The 19256-nt window shown below is 31.6% G+C and overlaps 1 protein-coding gene across 1 annotated transcript; it reads left to right on the plus strand.

Moving 5' to 3' along the window:
* LOC109347556 (putative phosphatidylglycerol/phosphatidylinositol transfer protein DDB_G0282179) lies at nucleotides 16529-18767 on the plus strand. The gene is made up of 3 exons (XM_019587473.1): nucleotides 16529-16637; nucleotides 17251-17411; nucleotides 18494-18767. The coding sequence occupies exons 1-3, from the start codon at nucleotides 16529-16531 to the stop codon at nucleotides 18605-18607; spliced, it is 384 nt and encodes a 127-aa protein (XP_019443018.1). The 3' UTR covers nucleotides 18608-18767.

Below are 19256 nucleotides of genomic sequence, written 5' to 3' on the forward strand. Positions count from 1 at the left end.
GGATCAGTCTTGTTGGGCATTGTGATTGATCCATCCACAAATTCCCATTTCTGTTTTGATATAAGACTCATTTGCATAGACCTTGTCCACTGATGGTAATTGTCACCATTCAGTAATGGTGATACAAGAGGAGTGGCAGGGCTTTCCGAGGGGTGTATGTAGTAAGGGTCTTGAGAGAGGTCATAAGAACTTTGAATAAGAGTGGTTGATGGATCCATGATGAATATTTGTTGAATGTAACAGAGCTCTCAAAGAGCTCTGATACCATCAAAGAAAGAAAGAAGAATAACTCTGTTTTGCAATGGATTAACAATCCAAGAATGACAAGAAAAGAATTAGCTATGAATAACCTCAAGATTTGAAGAACCTTTTATTGATGGAATTCTGATCCAAGATCAGTTTATTATACAAGTAAAAGAGATGATCTGAAAACTATCCTAGATCCACTACTTATACTAGGAAGAGGAAAAGCTAACTAACTAACTAACCTACTTAACTAATTACATATTACAACACGTGCCAATTGGAAAACTTAACTAACTTACAGATTTTGGCCAATATGGAAGAGCATAGGCTAAGAATACAAATATAAAACATATTTATTACAACTATGATTGATCGAGTGTTGTGATGATCATATGAAATGATGGCTAGAGACTTTTGATCAGGTTCTGCATCTTTGGTTGATGCACAGTTGGTGTTGTTGTTGTATCTTGTTAAAGAGACTTTATGTATATCAATGAGAACTTGATTGAATCTATGAGAAATATAGTCTTGATGAAATGCTATGCTTGCTTGTCTTTGAATTATGAATGGTAGAGTTTGGTGAAATGGTGTTGTTTGCTGGTTTCCTTGAGTGCTATGGTATGCTTGATGAGTTCCTTGAGTGAGAGTCAACATACATAATTGTTTTATGTGAGGAGAATTAGGTGTTCTGTTTGATAATGACACTTATATAATACTATTTAAAGTCAGATAACATTTTTACCCTTTAAAATAAAACCAAATATAGAAATCTACTCTCTAGTATTAGAGATTATCCTTATTCTAATGAATTTCCCGGTTTCTCAATTATACATACATAGCACTATGTGCATAACTTCAAATTTTGAGATATTTTATTTTACAATTTCAACTTTCTAATTTTCTTCTTTTTCGAATTCTTAATTCCCCTCCCCATTTTGAATACCATTTTAATATATTTTCATTTTTTATAATGACTATCAGTTTAGGAAATGAAGAAAACATTAAGAATGTTTTCATGTTTTTCTTTTTTTTATTCTATAATGTCTCAAACCTTTAATTATTTTACTCGCGAAAGTCTTTATGTTTTTACTAGTCTAATCATTTGAATTTATTTCAAATTATTAGTATATATTATTCCTCAACAATTTATTACTCGACAAGTAATTGAATCCTGAATCCATAATTTTAGTTAAAAGGCCAAACTATTTAATATTTGGAATAACATGGATTTTTCTAGGTTATTGTGATCATTCACAGTGAATTAAAATATAAAGTAATCATTGACACAAAAATATCCAAAATAATGTCTATTGAAATTGTCAATAATATTCCCAAATTCCAGATAAATAGTGAGGTTAATTAATGTCGGAGGAAAACACCAAAAATGTTAATGATTCTTGATTTCCTGAAGTAAGAAATAATATTAAGAGTTTAATATTTATGCACTATTACTGTAAAGATTTATATACAGTCACTATATCGTTTACTATTTATTTAGATTACTTTTTGAAGAGTCAATGCTAATTAAAAATGAATAATAGATGATGAAATGATATTATATAGAACTCTTAAACTAAAATTCGTACATTTGTTCTCACATTAAAATAGTGTTAAAAAAATCTAATGTGACGGGCGGGAAGTCTATGCGAAGCATGAGACAGATTCAAATCCATGCTAAGAAAATGTATCAACCATGGTTTCGATGTTCAAACTCAGATCCACATTTTTTTTAATGGACTCCAACAACAGCACAAATGGATATTGAATGTAACTGCAGCTGGATAGTTAATGGCTAAACCTCCGTAAGAAGTCATTGATATCATTGAATCCATGGCGTTAAATGATCAAAAGAATCAACACCAGAGAAGGCCACCACCTAGGCAAGGTGGAATACTTGAATTAAGCTCAACTGATGCAGTACCAGCCCAACACAAATTGCTTCAACAACAACTGAAAGAGGTAACCCAAAAACTTAATGATTTACCAAAACAATTACGGGAAACCTCTAAGAAGCAAGTTTATCGCTGTGACAACTGTAATGAAGATCATGATTCTAATACATGCCAAAATGAGGAAATACATTTTGTGGGAATCCTCCAAGGTAGAACTTTCAAAATAATTACCCTCAAGGGGGTAATAATCAATTTCAGAGAAATCAGGCTTGGAGGTAAGATCTTCCTCAAAAGCAACCCTTCTACCCCCAGAACAATCAATTTCAACACCCCACCTAGGATAAGAGCATTAAACTGGAAGATACTCTAAACGAGTTTATGAAAATGCCAATGTCAAATCAGAAGAATATCGATGCTTCTCTCAGGAACATGGAGATACAGATTGGGCAACTAGCCAAACAATTAGCTAAAAATCAAAAATCAACATTCTCAGCTAATACATAAGTAAATCCAAGAGAACATGGTAAGGCAATCATGAGGGGTGAATCTGGCTCAACAGAGCAGTAGAAGGCAACAAATTTTTTTTGGTAACCAATGTCAAGCTATTGACATTAAAGAAGCGCTTGCTGGGAGACAACCTAGTAATTGGTAAATATTTACTTCTTTTATCATTGTCTTTTGTTAGCATATTTATTTTGAAAACAAAGCAATTTTTGAATCACATCAAGTAAGTCCCAAAATTTTTTTAAGGCTTGAGGACAAACCTTCATTTAAAAAGGGGGACAGGAACTTGACGTAATTTAAAAAAAAATTAGATTGTGTAAATATGTAAAAAGTAAATATGTTTGTTCAAAAACTCAAAAAATTTCAAAACCAAAATAAAAAATGGCTAAACAAAATTCTTGAAACATGATCACATGATTAGAAAATGCTAAGCATACTTTGATTTAAGCTTTGAGTGAACAAAATGAGATATATGCTAAACGTTTGTGAAAACATCATATAATGTCATAACTTGAAATTTTTGCAAATTGAAAATTCAATTTTGTGAAACAAGATCTTTGCAAACATCTTTTAAATCAAAAAATTGTAAAACCAAGCCAAGTGAGGGAGTGAGCCAAACACACGTGAAAATCAAAGTGAGAATCAACATTTGATTTGTCTAATTAAACTTGTTTGAGTCTTTAAATCTCTTAATTGCATAAAAATGATAAGAAATGATCAAGGCATATTCTTTCATTAGTTGAACCAAAGGCCAAAAATTTCAAACCCAATTAGGATCATCCTTTGATAAGCCCATTTGAGCTAAATAAGTGAAATAGATTTTCAAACTATCCCATGAAACCTAATTTTAAAAAAAAAACAATGTTCTAAAGAGAGTATTAAATTTTAAAGAATAGTTTGAAAGAATTAAGTTGAGGGAAAAACTGGTGGACTTTGCTTCTTAAAAAGAAAGAAAGAAAAACTCAATCTCTTTACAAATGAAAAAGAAAACAAAAAGAGATTGAGAAAAATAGAAGCCAAGGTTCTAAAGTTAAAGAGGTTGGGAAAACAAATAATGGAAAGAAGAAGAGTAATCCATTGAGAAAAATTCAAAAATGCTCTCTTTCATTGTGAAAATTTTCAAAAATGCTCTCTTTTTAACTTAGCATTGAATATCTAGAAAAACCATTATCCAAACCAAGCCTCATTACAACCAAAATAAAGACCTTAGTGATCTTTGATTATTTATGCAATTTAAGAGAACATGTGAGACAAAGAACAAGTTCAAAATACTACAAACAAATGATTGAAAAATTGAGTGAAACTCTTACCCTCTAAAAAGTTCCAATTTTGAAATTGTGTGCAAAAAACACTTTTTGGTTAGAAAAATATTTGTTTAGGTAAATTGTTACACATTTTTTATACACAAAAGCATTTATTCCTTGTTTGAAGCATCATGTGTCAAAATTCACAAATCATGAAAAATATCATTGAAATCAATTTTTTGACATGCTTATGAACATTTCAATATAATGTTAATCATCTTTAAACTTAACCAAATGTGAATTAGGATAAACTTTACCTTTTGTTTGAGGACAAACAAAGTTTTAAGTTGGGGGGAGTTAAATAAATTGTGGAATGTAAATTACAATAATTGGAAGTTAGTAATTTAGTTTCATCGCTTTTGTATATTAAAAGGTGTTTCAAAAAATAAATTTATTGATAACACTTTACTATTTTACAATTTACACCTCTTTCAAGACAATTGTAGTATAGTATAAGGTTATGTCGAACCACAAGGAATTGCCTAATAGAATGAATCATATGAATATGTCAATGCAAAAATAATGAGCGAACATATTTTGATGGTTTTTGGTGTGATTTGATATGCACATAAACATTTAACAAGAAATATAAACAAAGTATTAACAAATTCTTGATGAGACAAGATCATTTTGAATGAGGAAAATATTTCTCAACTTCTTATGTATTTGAACTACTTAGACAAGTTCTTATGTTTTACTTTGATTAACTCCAAACACCAAGGTCTGAAATCCTCCTTTTAGTGTATGTCCTAAAATGGTAGAATGATGATCACTTATATTCACTACTAAACAATACTACGTCCACAAAGAGACTAGGTTGTCACACCCTAATCTTGGCTACTCTAATATTGAAGTAGTAATGAATATAAGATCCTAAGAAAAGCATGCTTAACTTGGAAAATAAACTAAGTAGTACAACTACTTCTTAGTTTATTTGTTAAATGTTTGAGACACATAATTTTTCATGACTTGAAATCGGGTTTTAGGTGATCAATCTAAAAAGAGCATTAAGAACTTCTCAAACAAATAAAATTAACCAAAACACCAACTTGAATATACATGATCAACTTTCAAATGAAATTGTTAGTAGCATGAGCCACCCATCCAAGGATTGGATGCTTTAAGTTCCAAATGAGATTACAAAATGAATTTTTGCATCTCATTTACCTTCTCCTTTCTCCTCTTGAATTATAAACTAAAAACTAAAAACTTATTTAAAAAGAACTTCTATGAACTAAGAAATAAGAAGAGAGAATTGTGATTCTACTTTAGGGAAGAATTCTTTAGGGATGATTATTGAATGAAGGAAATGCCTCCCTATTTATAGATTTTTCCCTACCACCGCTGAGCTGCTTGTTTGCACCGCTCAGTAGCTGACCAAACCCATGGGTTTGGTCACTTGGTCAAGTAGCTTGGTCATCTCCTTAAGCTTGACTCACCAAGGCTAGTTGTGAGCTATGGGACCAGCTATGGTGAGCTACTCCTGAAAATCCTGGTGGGCTACTTGAAGTGATGTCATGCATGACTTCATGGTTTCTTGGTGGCTAAGTCAAGTCTGGGTGCATACCGCTGAGCACACATGTGGCACCGCTAAGCTGCCTACTTGAGCAGCTTTGACCATGCTAACTGAGACGTGGCTTGGTGTTTGCTAACCTGTTCAGGTGTCTGGTTCACCACTGAGCACACATGTGTCACTGCTGAGCTGCCTCCTTGAGCAGCTGGGGTGTGTGCCAGACTTGTGTATGACTGTGCCAAGCTTGTGTTCTGACCGTGTCAGGCTTTGTCTGGTGCTAGGCTGAGCGGTCAAGCAGGTCCATTAAGTTGTCTGCTTGAGCAACTTGGTCTGTGCCAGGTTGGTTTGATTGAGCCAGGTTGGGTCTAACTATGCTAGGCTGGTGTCAAGGTCAGCTCAGCGTGGCTTGGTCCAGGCTAAGCTACCTGCTTGAGCACCTTGAGTTTGCCTTCTTTTTCTTCTTGGACCATGAGTCTTTATTCTCTTTTATTTTTCTTTCTAAATCCTACAAAACACATTAAAAAGAAATACAAACATAAATATACAAGATTGTGATATTTTATCCAAAAAGTATTGTTTTAAGTTGATTTTTATCAATTATGCTTAAGATAAGTATCATAAAAGTGTATGAAATTTAGGTATGTTTGGCACTTATCACCCTCTCCACAAAAGATGCGAGGCGGATAATATAGGATCCTTCACCACCAAAAGGATTTGTAGAGCTCAATGTGTATACCCATAGGATCACACGAATTAACAATTAAGCTAGTATGTTCTTACTAGCTCTGATGTCACTTGTTGGTACAAATTACAAATGAACTAGATTCAAAATGCGAAAGATATTCTCAAACAGAATTGGTTTTAATCGATTAAATGAAAAGTTAATCAATTAACATAGAGTAAATTTAATCGATTACAGGCAAACTAAATTAATTAACACGCAGTAATCTTAATTAAATTGTTTTCTCAAAAAACATTTGGTTCTTGATTCTTTCGATGCAACTGGATAATAGAGATTATACCAAACCTAATATGCTATAAAAGATGAATCTATAGTTCTATTAACAGTGCAAAAATACCTATGCAAATATCACTTAGTGAATGATATCAAACGATGCAAGAAAGTGATAATTGCGAATAAGTAAAGATTAGGGTAAAGAGAAGAAAACACATCTGATACAACTTGGTTCGTTTGCTTATCCACATGCAAACAACATCCAAGCCTCCCATTCTGATCTATGGAGATTTGTTTACTTCTTCATCGAAATCTCTCTTAGACTTGGCTTCTAATGACTCCCCGACATTTCTTACTAGGTATCCCAATGAGACCTCTCCTAGACCTAGACCACAACTTAGGATTTTTCCAATTTTTCTCTTTTCTCCTAGGTGATACCTCACCCACAAAGAGATAAATCTGCAAAAACGACCGTAAAGTATGTGTACAACTTTCCAATGTGCTAAAAATACACTAATAATTCTACACACAACCCTTTGATGAATCTCACATACAGAGATGAAAATCAATGTATAAGATTCACAAAATAAAATATTATAAACTCTCAAGATATGAAAATTCTCTCTTTCCTAAGATAGTAAAAACTCTTCTTTTTCTACATGAAAAGTATTTCTCTTTTCTCAATCAATCTCTCTTGAATCGAGTATCAAAATTCTTGTTTTATGAGTTCTATTTTTCATTCTAAAAATAGATACCTTTGCATATAGTAAAGGTGGTAAAAATACCATTCTATTTTAAAATTGTTCTGTTGAGGATAATAGATTAAAATCTAACTTAAGTGATTAATGTTTCCTTAAAACGTCTAAGATTCCAAAACAGAAACTAACTTAATTGATTAACCATGTCCTTAATCAATTAACGGGTTTTCCATTTACAAAGACTTAATCGATTAGATAAAGTCTTAATTGATTAATGATTTTCAAAGATACTTAGTTGATGATGCATGAACCTCTAACATGAATGATGTATGCATGACTTTGAAAAGGATATGATTATAAGTGCCCAAAATCATGTATGCATGCTAAAATTTGTTATAATCATGTTATGTATGAAAAATCTCTCTTATGCAATATGCTTATATTATGTGAGATTTTATCAAGGGTTCACTCAACCAAGACTTTTCACATTCAATGCATCTTATATGACATGAAAAGAAAACAATTACTCTTAGGCTTTGTTTGGGAGTTAGGAAGGAAAGGAAATGAGGGGGATGAGAGAGTAAAGAGGAGGGAGGATAGGAAGGAGAAGGGAGGGCAAATCCAACTAATCCTCTCCCTTGTTTGGGGGTGTGGAATTTAGAAAGGAGGAGATGGAGGGTTAATGTAATACAAAAATATTATTTTACCCCCTCCCCCTTTAAAAAATCAATAGTATGTTATGTATTATATGTTATAGAATAATATTAGTAAGGGTAGTTAGGTAATTCAGCTTATTTTCCTCCCAAAACACCCCAATTTGGGGAACTAGGTAATTCAAGATCCATGCTTGAATATGCGTCTTGTGATGTTGTTGTTGATGTGGCCATTATCTTCAAGATTTACTCTTTTGTCTTCATCAAAATAATGAATTTGCATGCTTGCACTCACAATTTTTGTGTCTAACAAGAGTTTATATTGCTCCTAACGTATCCTTAGGTACAATAGGAAATCAAGATTATGAAGTTCTGAGTTAAAAAATGATTAACATAATTGGTATGATTTGATTAAAATGATTGAAATGTGTAAACTGAATGAAAGGAGATTAATAGACAAAGAGTCAACATTGGTCACTTATCCTCTCCATTCTTCGATAAATAATAGAGGCAATACTAATGGTCGTAACCGTATCTCGACTCGAAGAGGAAAGAAGATGTGACACGAGCCCTAACTTCATTATCGAAACATCATTAAAGTAGTTTAAGTTATTAAATAAAATAATATTTAAAAGAGAGAATTAATAGACGAAGTGTCGATATTGGTCACTTACCCCCTTCCTGCTTTGATAGATAACAGAGCATATACTAATGATCCCAACCGCTACTCGAGTCGAAGGGAAAGAAAGATACTATACAACTCATAACCTCGCTATCAAATCTCAATTAAAATATTTTATTTATTAAAAATAAGTATTAATTATCTATTATATAACAAAGATGAACAAAATAAAAAATACATGCATCATCGTTGACCATCTGGAATCGGTCTTGCGGAAAATAACCTTTAAAATTGTCTTTGTTAACTAAATAATTAATCATTTGAGCAGCCATGACCTTAGCACCTAGTAGCAAACTATAGATGACATGTCCATAATGAGAAAAGTCGATCCTCTCTAGTACTTAGAGGGAAATGATGTGATAAAAAAAGCAAAAACCAAGACCAATTACTCTTAGTCTTCAAGAACCATGATTGAATATGAGTCTTGTGATGTTGTTGTTGATGTGGCCATTATCTTCAAGATTTAGTCTTTTGTCTTCATCAAAATCATGAACTTGCATGCTTGCATTCACAATTTTTGTGTCTAACAAGAGTTATATTGCTCCTAACGTATCCTTAGGTACAATAGGGAATCAAGACTACGAAGTTCTGAGTTCAAAAATGATTAACATGATTGGTATGATTTGATTAAATTGATTGAAATTCGTAAAATGAATGAAAGGAGATTAATAGACAAAGAGTCGACATTGATCACTTATCCTCTCCATTCTTCGATAAATAATAGAGGCAGTACTAATGATCGTAACTGTCTCTCGACTCGAAGAGGAAAGCATATGTGGCACGAGCCCTAACTTCGTTATCGAATCATCATTAAAGTATTTTAAGTTATTAAATAAAATAATATTTAAACGAGAGAATTAATAGACGAAATGTCGACATTGGTTACTTACCCCCTTCCTGCTTTGATAGATAACAGAGCATATACTAATGACCACAACCACTTCTCGAATCGAAGGGAAGGAAAGATACTATACGACTCATAACCTCGCTATCAAATCTCAATTAAAATATTTTATTTATTAAAAATAAGTATTAATTAACTATTATATAACAAAGATAAACAAAATAGAAAATACATGTATCATCGTTAGCCATCTAGAATTGGTCTTGCGGAAAATAACCTTTAAAATTGTCTTTGTTAACTAAATAATTAATCATTTGAGCAGCCATGACCTTAGCACCTAGTAGCAAACTATAGATGACATGTCCATAATGAGAAAAGTCGATCCTCTCTAGTACTTAGAGGGAAAATATGTGATAAACAAAGCAAAAAGCAAGACCAATTACTCTTAGTCTTCAAGATCCATGCTTGAATATGAGTCTTGTGATGTTGTTGTTGATGTGGCCATTATCTTCAAGATTTAGTCTTTTGTCTTCATCAAAATCATGAACTTGCATACTTGCATTCACAATTTTTGTGTCTAACAAGAGTTATATTGCTCCTAACGTATCCATATATACAATATGGAATAAAGACTACGAAGTTATGAGTTCAAAAATGATGAACATGATTGGTATGATTTGATTAAAATGATTGAAATGCGTAAAATGAATGAAAGGAGATTAATAGAAAAAGAGTCGGCATTGGTCACTTACCCTTTCCATTCTTCGATAAATAATAGAGGCAGTACTAATGGTCGTAACCGTTTCTCGACTCGAAGAGGAAAGAAGATGTGACACGATCCCTAACTTCGTTATCAAATCATCATTAAAGTATTTTAAGTTATTAAATAAAATAATATTTAAAAGAGAGAATTAATAGACGAAGTGTTGGTATTGGTCACTTACCCCCTTCCTGCTTTAATAGATAACAGAACATATACTAATGACCACAACCGCTTTTCGAATCGAAGAGAAAGAAAAATACTATACGACTCATAACCTCACTATCAAATCTCAATTAAAATATTTTATTTATTAAAAATAAGTATTAATTAACTATTATATAACAAAGATAAACAAAATGAAAATACATGGTTAGCCATCTGGAATAATTGGTCTTGCGGAAAATAATCTTTAAAATTGGCTTTGTTAACTAAATAATTAATCATTTGAGCATCCATGACCTTACCAACTATGAAGCACAGATACTGATACATGTGCTGGTTCGATACGTATCCGATACGTTGACACACATTTTTTCCAAAATAGAGGATACGATACGTTCAAGGATACGCGTATAAAATAATAAAAATACATAAAATATGATAAAATTATAAGTGTAAATCAAAATATCCAAAGTAAAAAATATAATGGAAATTTAAAATCATTGTCTTCGATAACAAATCTATCTTATCTTATTTTAATGAAAACGAATCTATCCTAAAATCATTGCCCTCCATAACAAATATATCTTATCATATTTTAATGAAAACGAATCTATGTTATCCTGTTTTATTGGAAACGAATCTATCTTATCCTGTTTTGTTGAAAACAAATCTATTTTATCATGTTTTGTTGGAAACGAATCTATCTTATCATGTTTTATTGGAAACGAATCTATATATTCTATACTTTACTGAAAACGAATCCATATATCCTATATTTTATTGAAAACGAATCGGATACGTGTCTTAATATTTATTTATTTTATTTTATTTTTTAAATTTTTGGATACTCTATAGATACGTATCCTTCGTGAATCTGAACGTATCCGTGTTAGATACGTGTCGGACACCCACACGTGAAGGTGTTTGACGAATCCGTGCTTCATAGCTTACCACGTATTAGCAAACTATATATGACATGTCCATAATTAGAAAAGTAGATCCTTTCAGGTACTTATAGGGAAACAAAGCAAAAAGTAAGATGTAATGATAGTTATATCATTTTTATTTATACTTGTAATAATATTTTTATCCTTAAATTTAAGAGTGAGATGAGAACCACCATCTTCATTACTAGAGAGGAGTTTCACTCAAATGAAAAGATGGCATAAGAAGTGGAACTAGTGACCACTTCACAGTCCAGAGGAATTGTCTTAGGTTCCAAGTATGCAATTGCAATAAAACCATGGTTTTAATATAGGCATTCTCCTCATACCATCTCTAGTAATCCCTGGTAGTATAGATACTTAACAAGAGGTTTCCATTGTTCATCAATGACACATTCCATTCAACCCCAGTTTCTGTAGCAACAATATCATCAGCAAGCTTTCAATTATGAGACTCAAGTTTCACATTCAAGCTATCCCTCCAGTAATGGCTGGTACAGCCAGTGTCGGGTTTGGCCAGCCAAGTCTAGGTTGTCTATACAACGACAAAAACGAATCTGGTCGGCACACCTTGAGAACTCCTAACAAAGCTACTGCCAGCCGACATTAAGGCTTTGTTTGAGAGTATAATTTTGGATGGGAATGAATGGTTTTAGAAATCCTTCCTCTTATTTGGAAATTGAATGAAAGAGAGATGAAAATTTTGGAGGGTTTCAAACCCTGTATATGTCTATTTTTTATAGTCCCCTAATTTGAGATTTTTCTAGAGACAAAATATAATATTAGTCAAATAATTTTACTAAAATTATATAATTATATATTATTATTGATTTCTTATTGTTAATTATATTTTTAAAGGAAAAATAAAAATTATTCTAATATTATTATTAATTTACTAGTTTACTCTTCTCATCTAAATTTTATACTCACAAACAATAGACAAGATTTCCTTCTTTTCCCCTTTCATTCTTCTCATTTCCTATTATTTTGATCCTCTCTTAGCTTTCGTTCATAAGTCTAAAAAATATCCAAAGAAACATCCCGTTACAAATGGAGGAGTACCTTGTCGTTATTGGTATAGATATTGCAGCTAATTAACCACTGCCCACTTTTTGTTGCTCGGTGATGACCACCTCCGATTCACTCCCACGTGTTTATATTTGTTTTCATGAGGGAGGAGAAAGAAGAGGATGATAGAGATTCATCATCCTCTAGTTTTAAGATCAATCAAGCCCATGTTAGAAACGAAATGAAAGTGGTTTTGGCAAATGGGTCTGAATTAGATAGAGGTTTTGAAGATCACATACATAAAATCCATACATAAAATCTAAATTCTTGTAGATCACATACATCAAACCTCTAAATTCTTGTAGATCACATACATAAAATCCATTTTCTAATCTGGCAATACATACCACCCATTTTCATTGAGCTTTGAATGCACTGGGAGAAAACAAAACTTTTCTTTTCTCTGATACGTCTAGTTCCTCTCTTTGTACCAAACTCCTTTTTTAACTCTTCCTCTCTTCACCAACTTTCTCTCGCCCTCAGAATAAATGGTGCACCAATTTCACACTTTTTCTACCAATTCACGTTGGTTGATAATAAATAGAAAGTGGTTGTGGTTTTTTTTTTTGGGTGTGAATAATTAAATATTTTTTAACTCTAAAAGTCTACATAAATATAATTCATAATTTATATTGAGTCAAATATTTGCATCAATTCCTATGATGTGTGCTTTTATTCTATTTTAAGTAATTAGAGGCTAAAAGAAACAAAAGCTACCAAAGGTGATCCTAATTCTAATCAGAATCTTTGAAGATAAAGATACAATCACCTAATTCTAATCATAATATTTAAAGATAATGATTTAACCAACTAATCCTAATCAGAATCTTTGAGTATAAGGACTCCACCACTTAATCCTAATCAGAAACTTTGAAGATAATGACTCAACTACCTAGAACTAATCATTATCTCGGAGATAAGGAAAAAGATATGGAAGATTAGAATAAGTTAAGAGAGTAACTATGAGTTAAAGTTATCAAGAATGATCACTGATCGCCACTTAGAGGAGAAAATATTAGGATTGGAGACAACCAAATGTTTATAGCTTCCATGAGAGTGGGTATTTAAATCTTTTTGTCTCAGGATAGAGGTAATTATTTGAACTACATGTGTTCAATATGACCATTTAATTGTTTAATATTATTCTATTTTTTCCCTTGATTATTCATATTCTTAATGCTTGTTTTGTTTGATCATCCAATACATGATCTAACATTTAAATATGAGTAATGAAAATTTTCATGTTTAAACTAGATCTAGAATATATCAACTAGTAAAATATTAATGCCTAGGAATAGGATTAATTGAACTAGTTATTCTAACATTCATGTTATTATCATTAGATAATTAATTTGTCAAGGAAATGAGAATTAGTTTATTTAGCCATTGTTGAAAATGAGATCCATGGGCAGCATGAATCTGCCTCTCAACAACAAAACATGTCACTTTGTTGAAGGATAATGCAAGTGTCTTGCAAGTTTATTTTCTTTTAGAGTGATGAATGGTGAATAACTTATTTAAATTAGTGGCTTTATTTATTTACTCTTTTTTCGGTTTCCTTTTAACCACACCACAAAGGTCGATCTCATTTTATTAAGTTAACCATACCATTTCTTATGAAAGGTTGGTATTAAAGAATAAAATGAACAAAAGAATAAAGTTAGAAGTTAACCATACCAAATTTTTCGAAGGGTTAGTATAAAGAATAAAGAATAAAGCAATAAATACATGTTACTTGCGGAAAGGTAAATGACTGGAAGTAAATGTTAAATGTGGAAAGTAAATGACCAGTCAGAAGTCAGGTTCACTGTTGAACTGGTCAGACTATCTAGTCCAAATTGAATATTATAACACTACTTTAAACCCCTTCACCTTCTATATATGGTATATGTTCCATAGTATTTGTCTCCCTTACCCTTAATTTGCTATGATTTTAAAAATAATATATCTATTTTTATTAGTTTGTTCATGTTAAAGTAAGTTGAACACAATTTAATATAGAATAATTAACGTATTGCTTATGTTTAGTTAAGTAAATTTAATATTTCAATCAACAAATAATTTGTAAATACCATACAAATAATAGAATTTCATTAATTTGTAGTGTTTAAAGCTTTTTATCTCAAAAGAGGAAAGAAATGTGAGACCTTTAAAGATTATTATTTCAAGAGTTTTCATTTGACACTAAAATGCCTTTAATCAATGAGAAAAAGTTTTTACATTGTTACTACATTATTCACCGTTCACTTTTAATTATTATTGATTCTTAAATAAAAGTAATATAAAGAAATGATGAATGATGTACTAACAATGTACAAATCTTTATACTATCAATGCATAAATATTACACTCTTAATGAATTCATAAATAATTAAATCAAACCTTTACTTTTATTATATATTTTTTGGTACTACCAATGTATCTCACACTCTTTTAGATAAGGAACTAATCATTTTCGAGAGACATGATTGTTCATCTCAACTAGTGTTACTCATAGGGATAAAACTCATAGCCTTTTGTCATCTTGAGAATCAAGTATGTCTTACACTACGAGATCAAGTGACTTTACTTTCATTATTTTGATTGCATGCATCAATTTTCTAAGGCGTGATACACTAATTAACTACTTTAAAAACTTTATTGTTTTCTTATCCCATTTTTTTTCAAAATTAATTATATCTTACATAGACCTAATGAGATAGTCATCACTTTCTTTTAAAATTTTCTCACTATTCCATACATAAATGAAAAGAGATATCCAAACTATTATATTTGACATTTATAATAAGTAAAAATTGTATACTCAATATCGGACGAACTAAACAATTTAAACATGGGTTGATAGGCATCAGTTATAATAAAGAAATGTAGGTTAAAAAATGGAGTTTAATATCTATTACGCTTTTAAACTTAATTATAAATATTCACATGTGTTATTTTTATAGTTTTATTTAAAAATTAATGATCAACACATAAATAACACCATTACATTATAAAAAAAACTCATCCACTTTAAAAAATTGTTATCAACCTGTTTTTCTGTTTTGTAATACCAATTGTATCCTTAACTTTTTAGGTAAAAAAATAATTATTTTTGAGGTCCATAATTGTTCTTCTTAATAAATGTTACTCCCATAAATTTAATTCTTTTTATCATCCTATGATACCGTTACCATTACACTATTAAATGACCTTATTTATATTTTTTTAAGGAAAAGAATAAAATAATATTATTCTTAAAATTGGAAAACAAATGAGCAACATAAACAGCTTTAGCCAGTTAGGTAGGCTTACCTATGCATCTTTCTTTTTTGGTGATGCCTATCTATCCATTCTTAAAAATGGAAAAGAGAACATTCGAAATTAACCTCATTAAGCAAACCCAGTTAGGCTATATAGTATATACACACTCTTAGACCAAAACCTCTTCATCTTTTTTGCTACCAACCTTTTAAACCAACGATCCAAAAGTCTAAACGCCGTTGAGATGATGAGTTCCAAGCACCTCTTTTTCTTCTCTTCCATGCTGTGTGTCCTTCACGCTTTCTCCAACGCCACTGAAATTCACTATTGCGGTTACTTTTCTTTTCTCGTTTCCCAGTCTTTTCATTACTTTGTGCTAAGATTTGATCAAGTTTTCATTTCTTTTCTCTCTCTCGAAAAGTGTATAGCTTCTGTTGATTAATCAATTAGATTGAATCAATAACTTGTGTCTTCGCTACCAGAGAATATTCTTTTCTGATTTTATTTCTTTGAGTGGATTTTGTTTATTGGGTTTCGTGGAGCATCGTGCCTGGATAATAGTTGATCAGTGCAGTTGTGGTCTACTGGTCCATCAACTTTTTGTTTAATTAGAATAAAAATATTTGAAGTATATATTATCTTCATTTAGTTTTACTTTTTTATTTGTAAAGGTTGTGAAGTACTGTTCTCTGTGATCATTTTTAAAATTTAGTACTGGGTTTTCCCAACCAGATATTAGGATAATTCAAACACTGTTTTATTGAAAAGTGAAATACATCATCACTCAATATATCATATACATTACCTGTTGATAAAGTTTTTTCTTTTCGATTACCATTTTCCCTTAATAATTAGAGGTTCAATCTCAGCACAAAGCTAAAGTTGTTTGACTTTTGACTTAAAGGTCATGAGTTTAAATAAGAACGTGTTTCATATTCCACCAGGGGAAGCCTACCTCATGTACTGGGTCCTCCTTTTAATTTATAGATATTTTGTTTTATTTTCTTCTTGTTTTATCCAATATCCACTATTAAATAAAATCATTGCTTTATTATCTATGTCAGATAGGAACGCTGAGTATAATGTTAAGGTCAAAGGAGTTGAAATTTCCCCTGAGCCAATTGCAAGAGGCCAACCTACTACATTCAGCATTGCTGCAACTACTGGTACACTTTGCTCTTAAGTTGCATTGTTTTTAGTTTTTATTGGTTTCTGTTATATTCATTTTCATGCATTTGGTGTTTCCTGATACAAATAGGTATTGGAAATTTATTCTGAGCATCAAAAGTAATGTTATTTGGAAATATGAACACAATTGGTTGTAATTAATATTTTATTGAGGAGAGGAAGGAACAATATTTTAAATTCAGATTGTGGTCACGTTTGTGGTTACAATGATTATACTCATTGTGGTTGTTGCGATGTGCATTGTGGCCTATGTAGTGTGAATTATTTTGTGCTTACAAAATATTTTTGAATTTAGTGTGGTTTAATACGTCCCAAATGCGATCCGATGTGGTTACGCTGTGGCCCAATACATCTGCATCATTGTGATTCAGTGTTACACCGCAATTGGGGCGTGTTATATCACATGTAATGAAGAATAATCCTTTACTTAGGGGAGGGGGCAAGTTAAAGAATTTTTATTTTTTTCCAAAAGATTGCATGTAAAAAACACAAGAATTTTAAGATAGCCGTAGTTCTGGCAAGAGATAGAGAATATTTTCATGGATGAAGACTTGGATTCTCTTTATCTAATACAAGCCTCTGATGACTCAGGTCAAGCATTATCTGGAGGGAAACTAGTAATTGATGTTTCATATTTTGGATGGCACATTCATAGTGAGACCCATGACCTTTGTGAAGAAACATCTTGCCCTGTTTCAGTTGGTGATTTTGTGATTGCCCATTCACAAGTTTTACCTATATTCACTCCACCTGTAAGTCATTATTTTATTTGGGAGCACATTTGCTGTCCCACAAAGTGTGTCACTCCATGTATCACGGCTTGTGATTAGTTGAAAAATATATTTAAATTAAAATTTTAATAATTAATTATTTTTCAGACCAATCACAAGTAGTGGTACATTGAGTGATATACTTTTATAGGACAACAAATATGTCCACCCATTTTATTCCTAACTTGAAACTATTTGTTTGCATGTGTGAGTTTTGTGGTAATAGGGAATATATGAAACTATAGATTTGCAGCTCATCCAAAATCTAACTTACTAAATTGTTGGACTTTTTTTATATGAATTGGATCTTGGGAACAAAAATTTATAAGCATACTTCGGTTTGTAGGTGAAGGCTGTTTAAGAGAGGGCTTGACCTTTACTTGAGTATAGTTAGAATATGATGATAGGTCTTATCATGTTATCTGTTTGTTGGGCACTTGGATAGTACTAGAAGTATCCTATTTTTTTTTTATCATTTCCATTTTTTTTTCTATTGAATTGGATGTGTTTATTGGATGGTGACACGAATATGATTTACAAATATAGCAACAGTTTCCGTGTGCTGCAATTTTGTTTATTGCCGTTTAGAACACATGATGTTGGTAGTATTTGTTTTTGTGATATGTTTTCTAGTGCAGTAATGTAGAAAAAAACCCACTGTTTTCAGTCTGCATATATATGCTTATGCATATAACACCTGGGTTCATATTTTAAATGGAAAATTTTGGGTAACCCAAAATAGTTGTAGTGCATGACAAAACACATTATGTTTGGGGGTATCTGTTTGTGCTTGTGAACTCATATCTGATGGAGTCTCAAATTTTATCATATTTTGCTCCTTTCTGTTAAATATTGTTTTCAAATCAAAGACAAGGGAACAGTATTTCTCTTATCATATCATCATTATTTGTTCATCAGCATTTTTTTCTTGACATTAATCCCTACTTCCATAAGTTTACATAGGTCTAGGTGTATTCTGCTAATATCCTTGAGCATGTCTCCTTTACTGTTTACTTGTCTTTTTTTTTCAAGGTCATGGCTCTCACCATGTGTTGCATTTGCAGGGTTCTTACTCTTTGAAGGTGAGGCTGTATGATGGAAACCAACATGAGAAGACTTGCATTACCTTTGGTTTTGGTATTGGGTTTGGTTCCGATTCCTCTGTGGCTGATATGTAATTGAACACAGTTTTGGTCGTGGGATCTATTTTCAGACAAAGGGCCTTTTATATAATTGGTTCCTGGTATTATAATCCAGGATGATCGATATTGGAATTTAGAAAATAAAAAATATGTATTTTACTTGCTAAGATTACACAATATACAAACATTGTGCCTCTTTACTTTTTGGTATAGCTTGACTATACTTAGTGGGTATTGCTATATATCTCGTCTTTGCTTTGAGAGGCTTATATTTGTGTTTACCTAACCCCGAAACCCATAATCCGAACCCGAATTAAGTGGGGTTGAAAAAATCCTACTATCCTTGAACTCGTCGGGTTTCGGATAACTTGAGCCAGACAGGAATCCGCCCAAAACATGTATTTATATATATATATATATAGGTCATATATATGTCAAATTTCTCTCTCTATATATATATAGGTTTTATGTATATATTTATGTCTAGTTTTGTAATTTTACATATATTAATTGAGTTTAGGGCGGGTTCAGAGTAGGGTATCAACTATACCAAACCCGAAAAATGAACTCGTGTAAAACCTGAAAATTGAACTTAGGTAAAACCCGAACTCGAACTCAAACCTAGTCACATCAGCTTTCCCCATTAAATTCGGGTTGGGTTAGGACGATACCCACATGTTTGATT

The sequence above is a fragment of the Lupinus angustifolius genome, chromosome LG05 (assembly GCF_001865875.1).
Source record: "Lupinus angustifolius cultivar Tanjil chromosome LG05, LupAngTanjil_v1.0, whole genome shotgun sequence".
Taxonomy (NCBI): domain Eukaryota; kingdom Viridiplantae; phylum Streptophyta; class Magnoliopsida; order Fabales; family Fabaceae; genus Lupinus; species Lupinus angustifolius.

Bases quoted from the DNA above. Each gene is read 5' to 3' on its own strand.
- LOC109347556 (XM_019587473.1), top strand. From the start codon at position 16,529: ATGTCAGATAGGAACGCTGAGTATAATGTTAAGGTCAAAGGAGTTGAA. The intron at 16,638-17,250 runs GTACACTTTGCT...CTGATGACTCAG, and splicing joins CAGCATTGCTGCAACTACTG to GTCAAGCATTATCTGGAGGG. The intron at 17,412-18,493 runs GTAAGTCATTAT...TTGCATTTGCAG, and splicing joins TACCTATATTCACTCCACCT to GGTTCTTACTCTTTGAAGGT.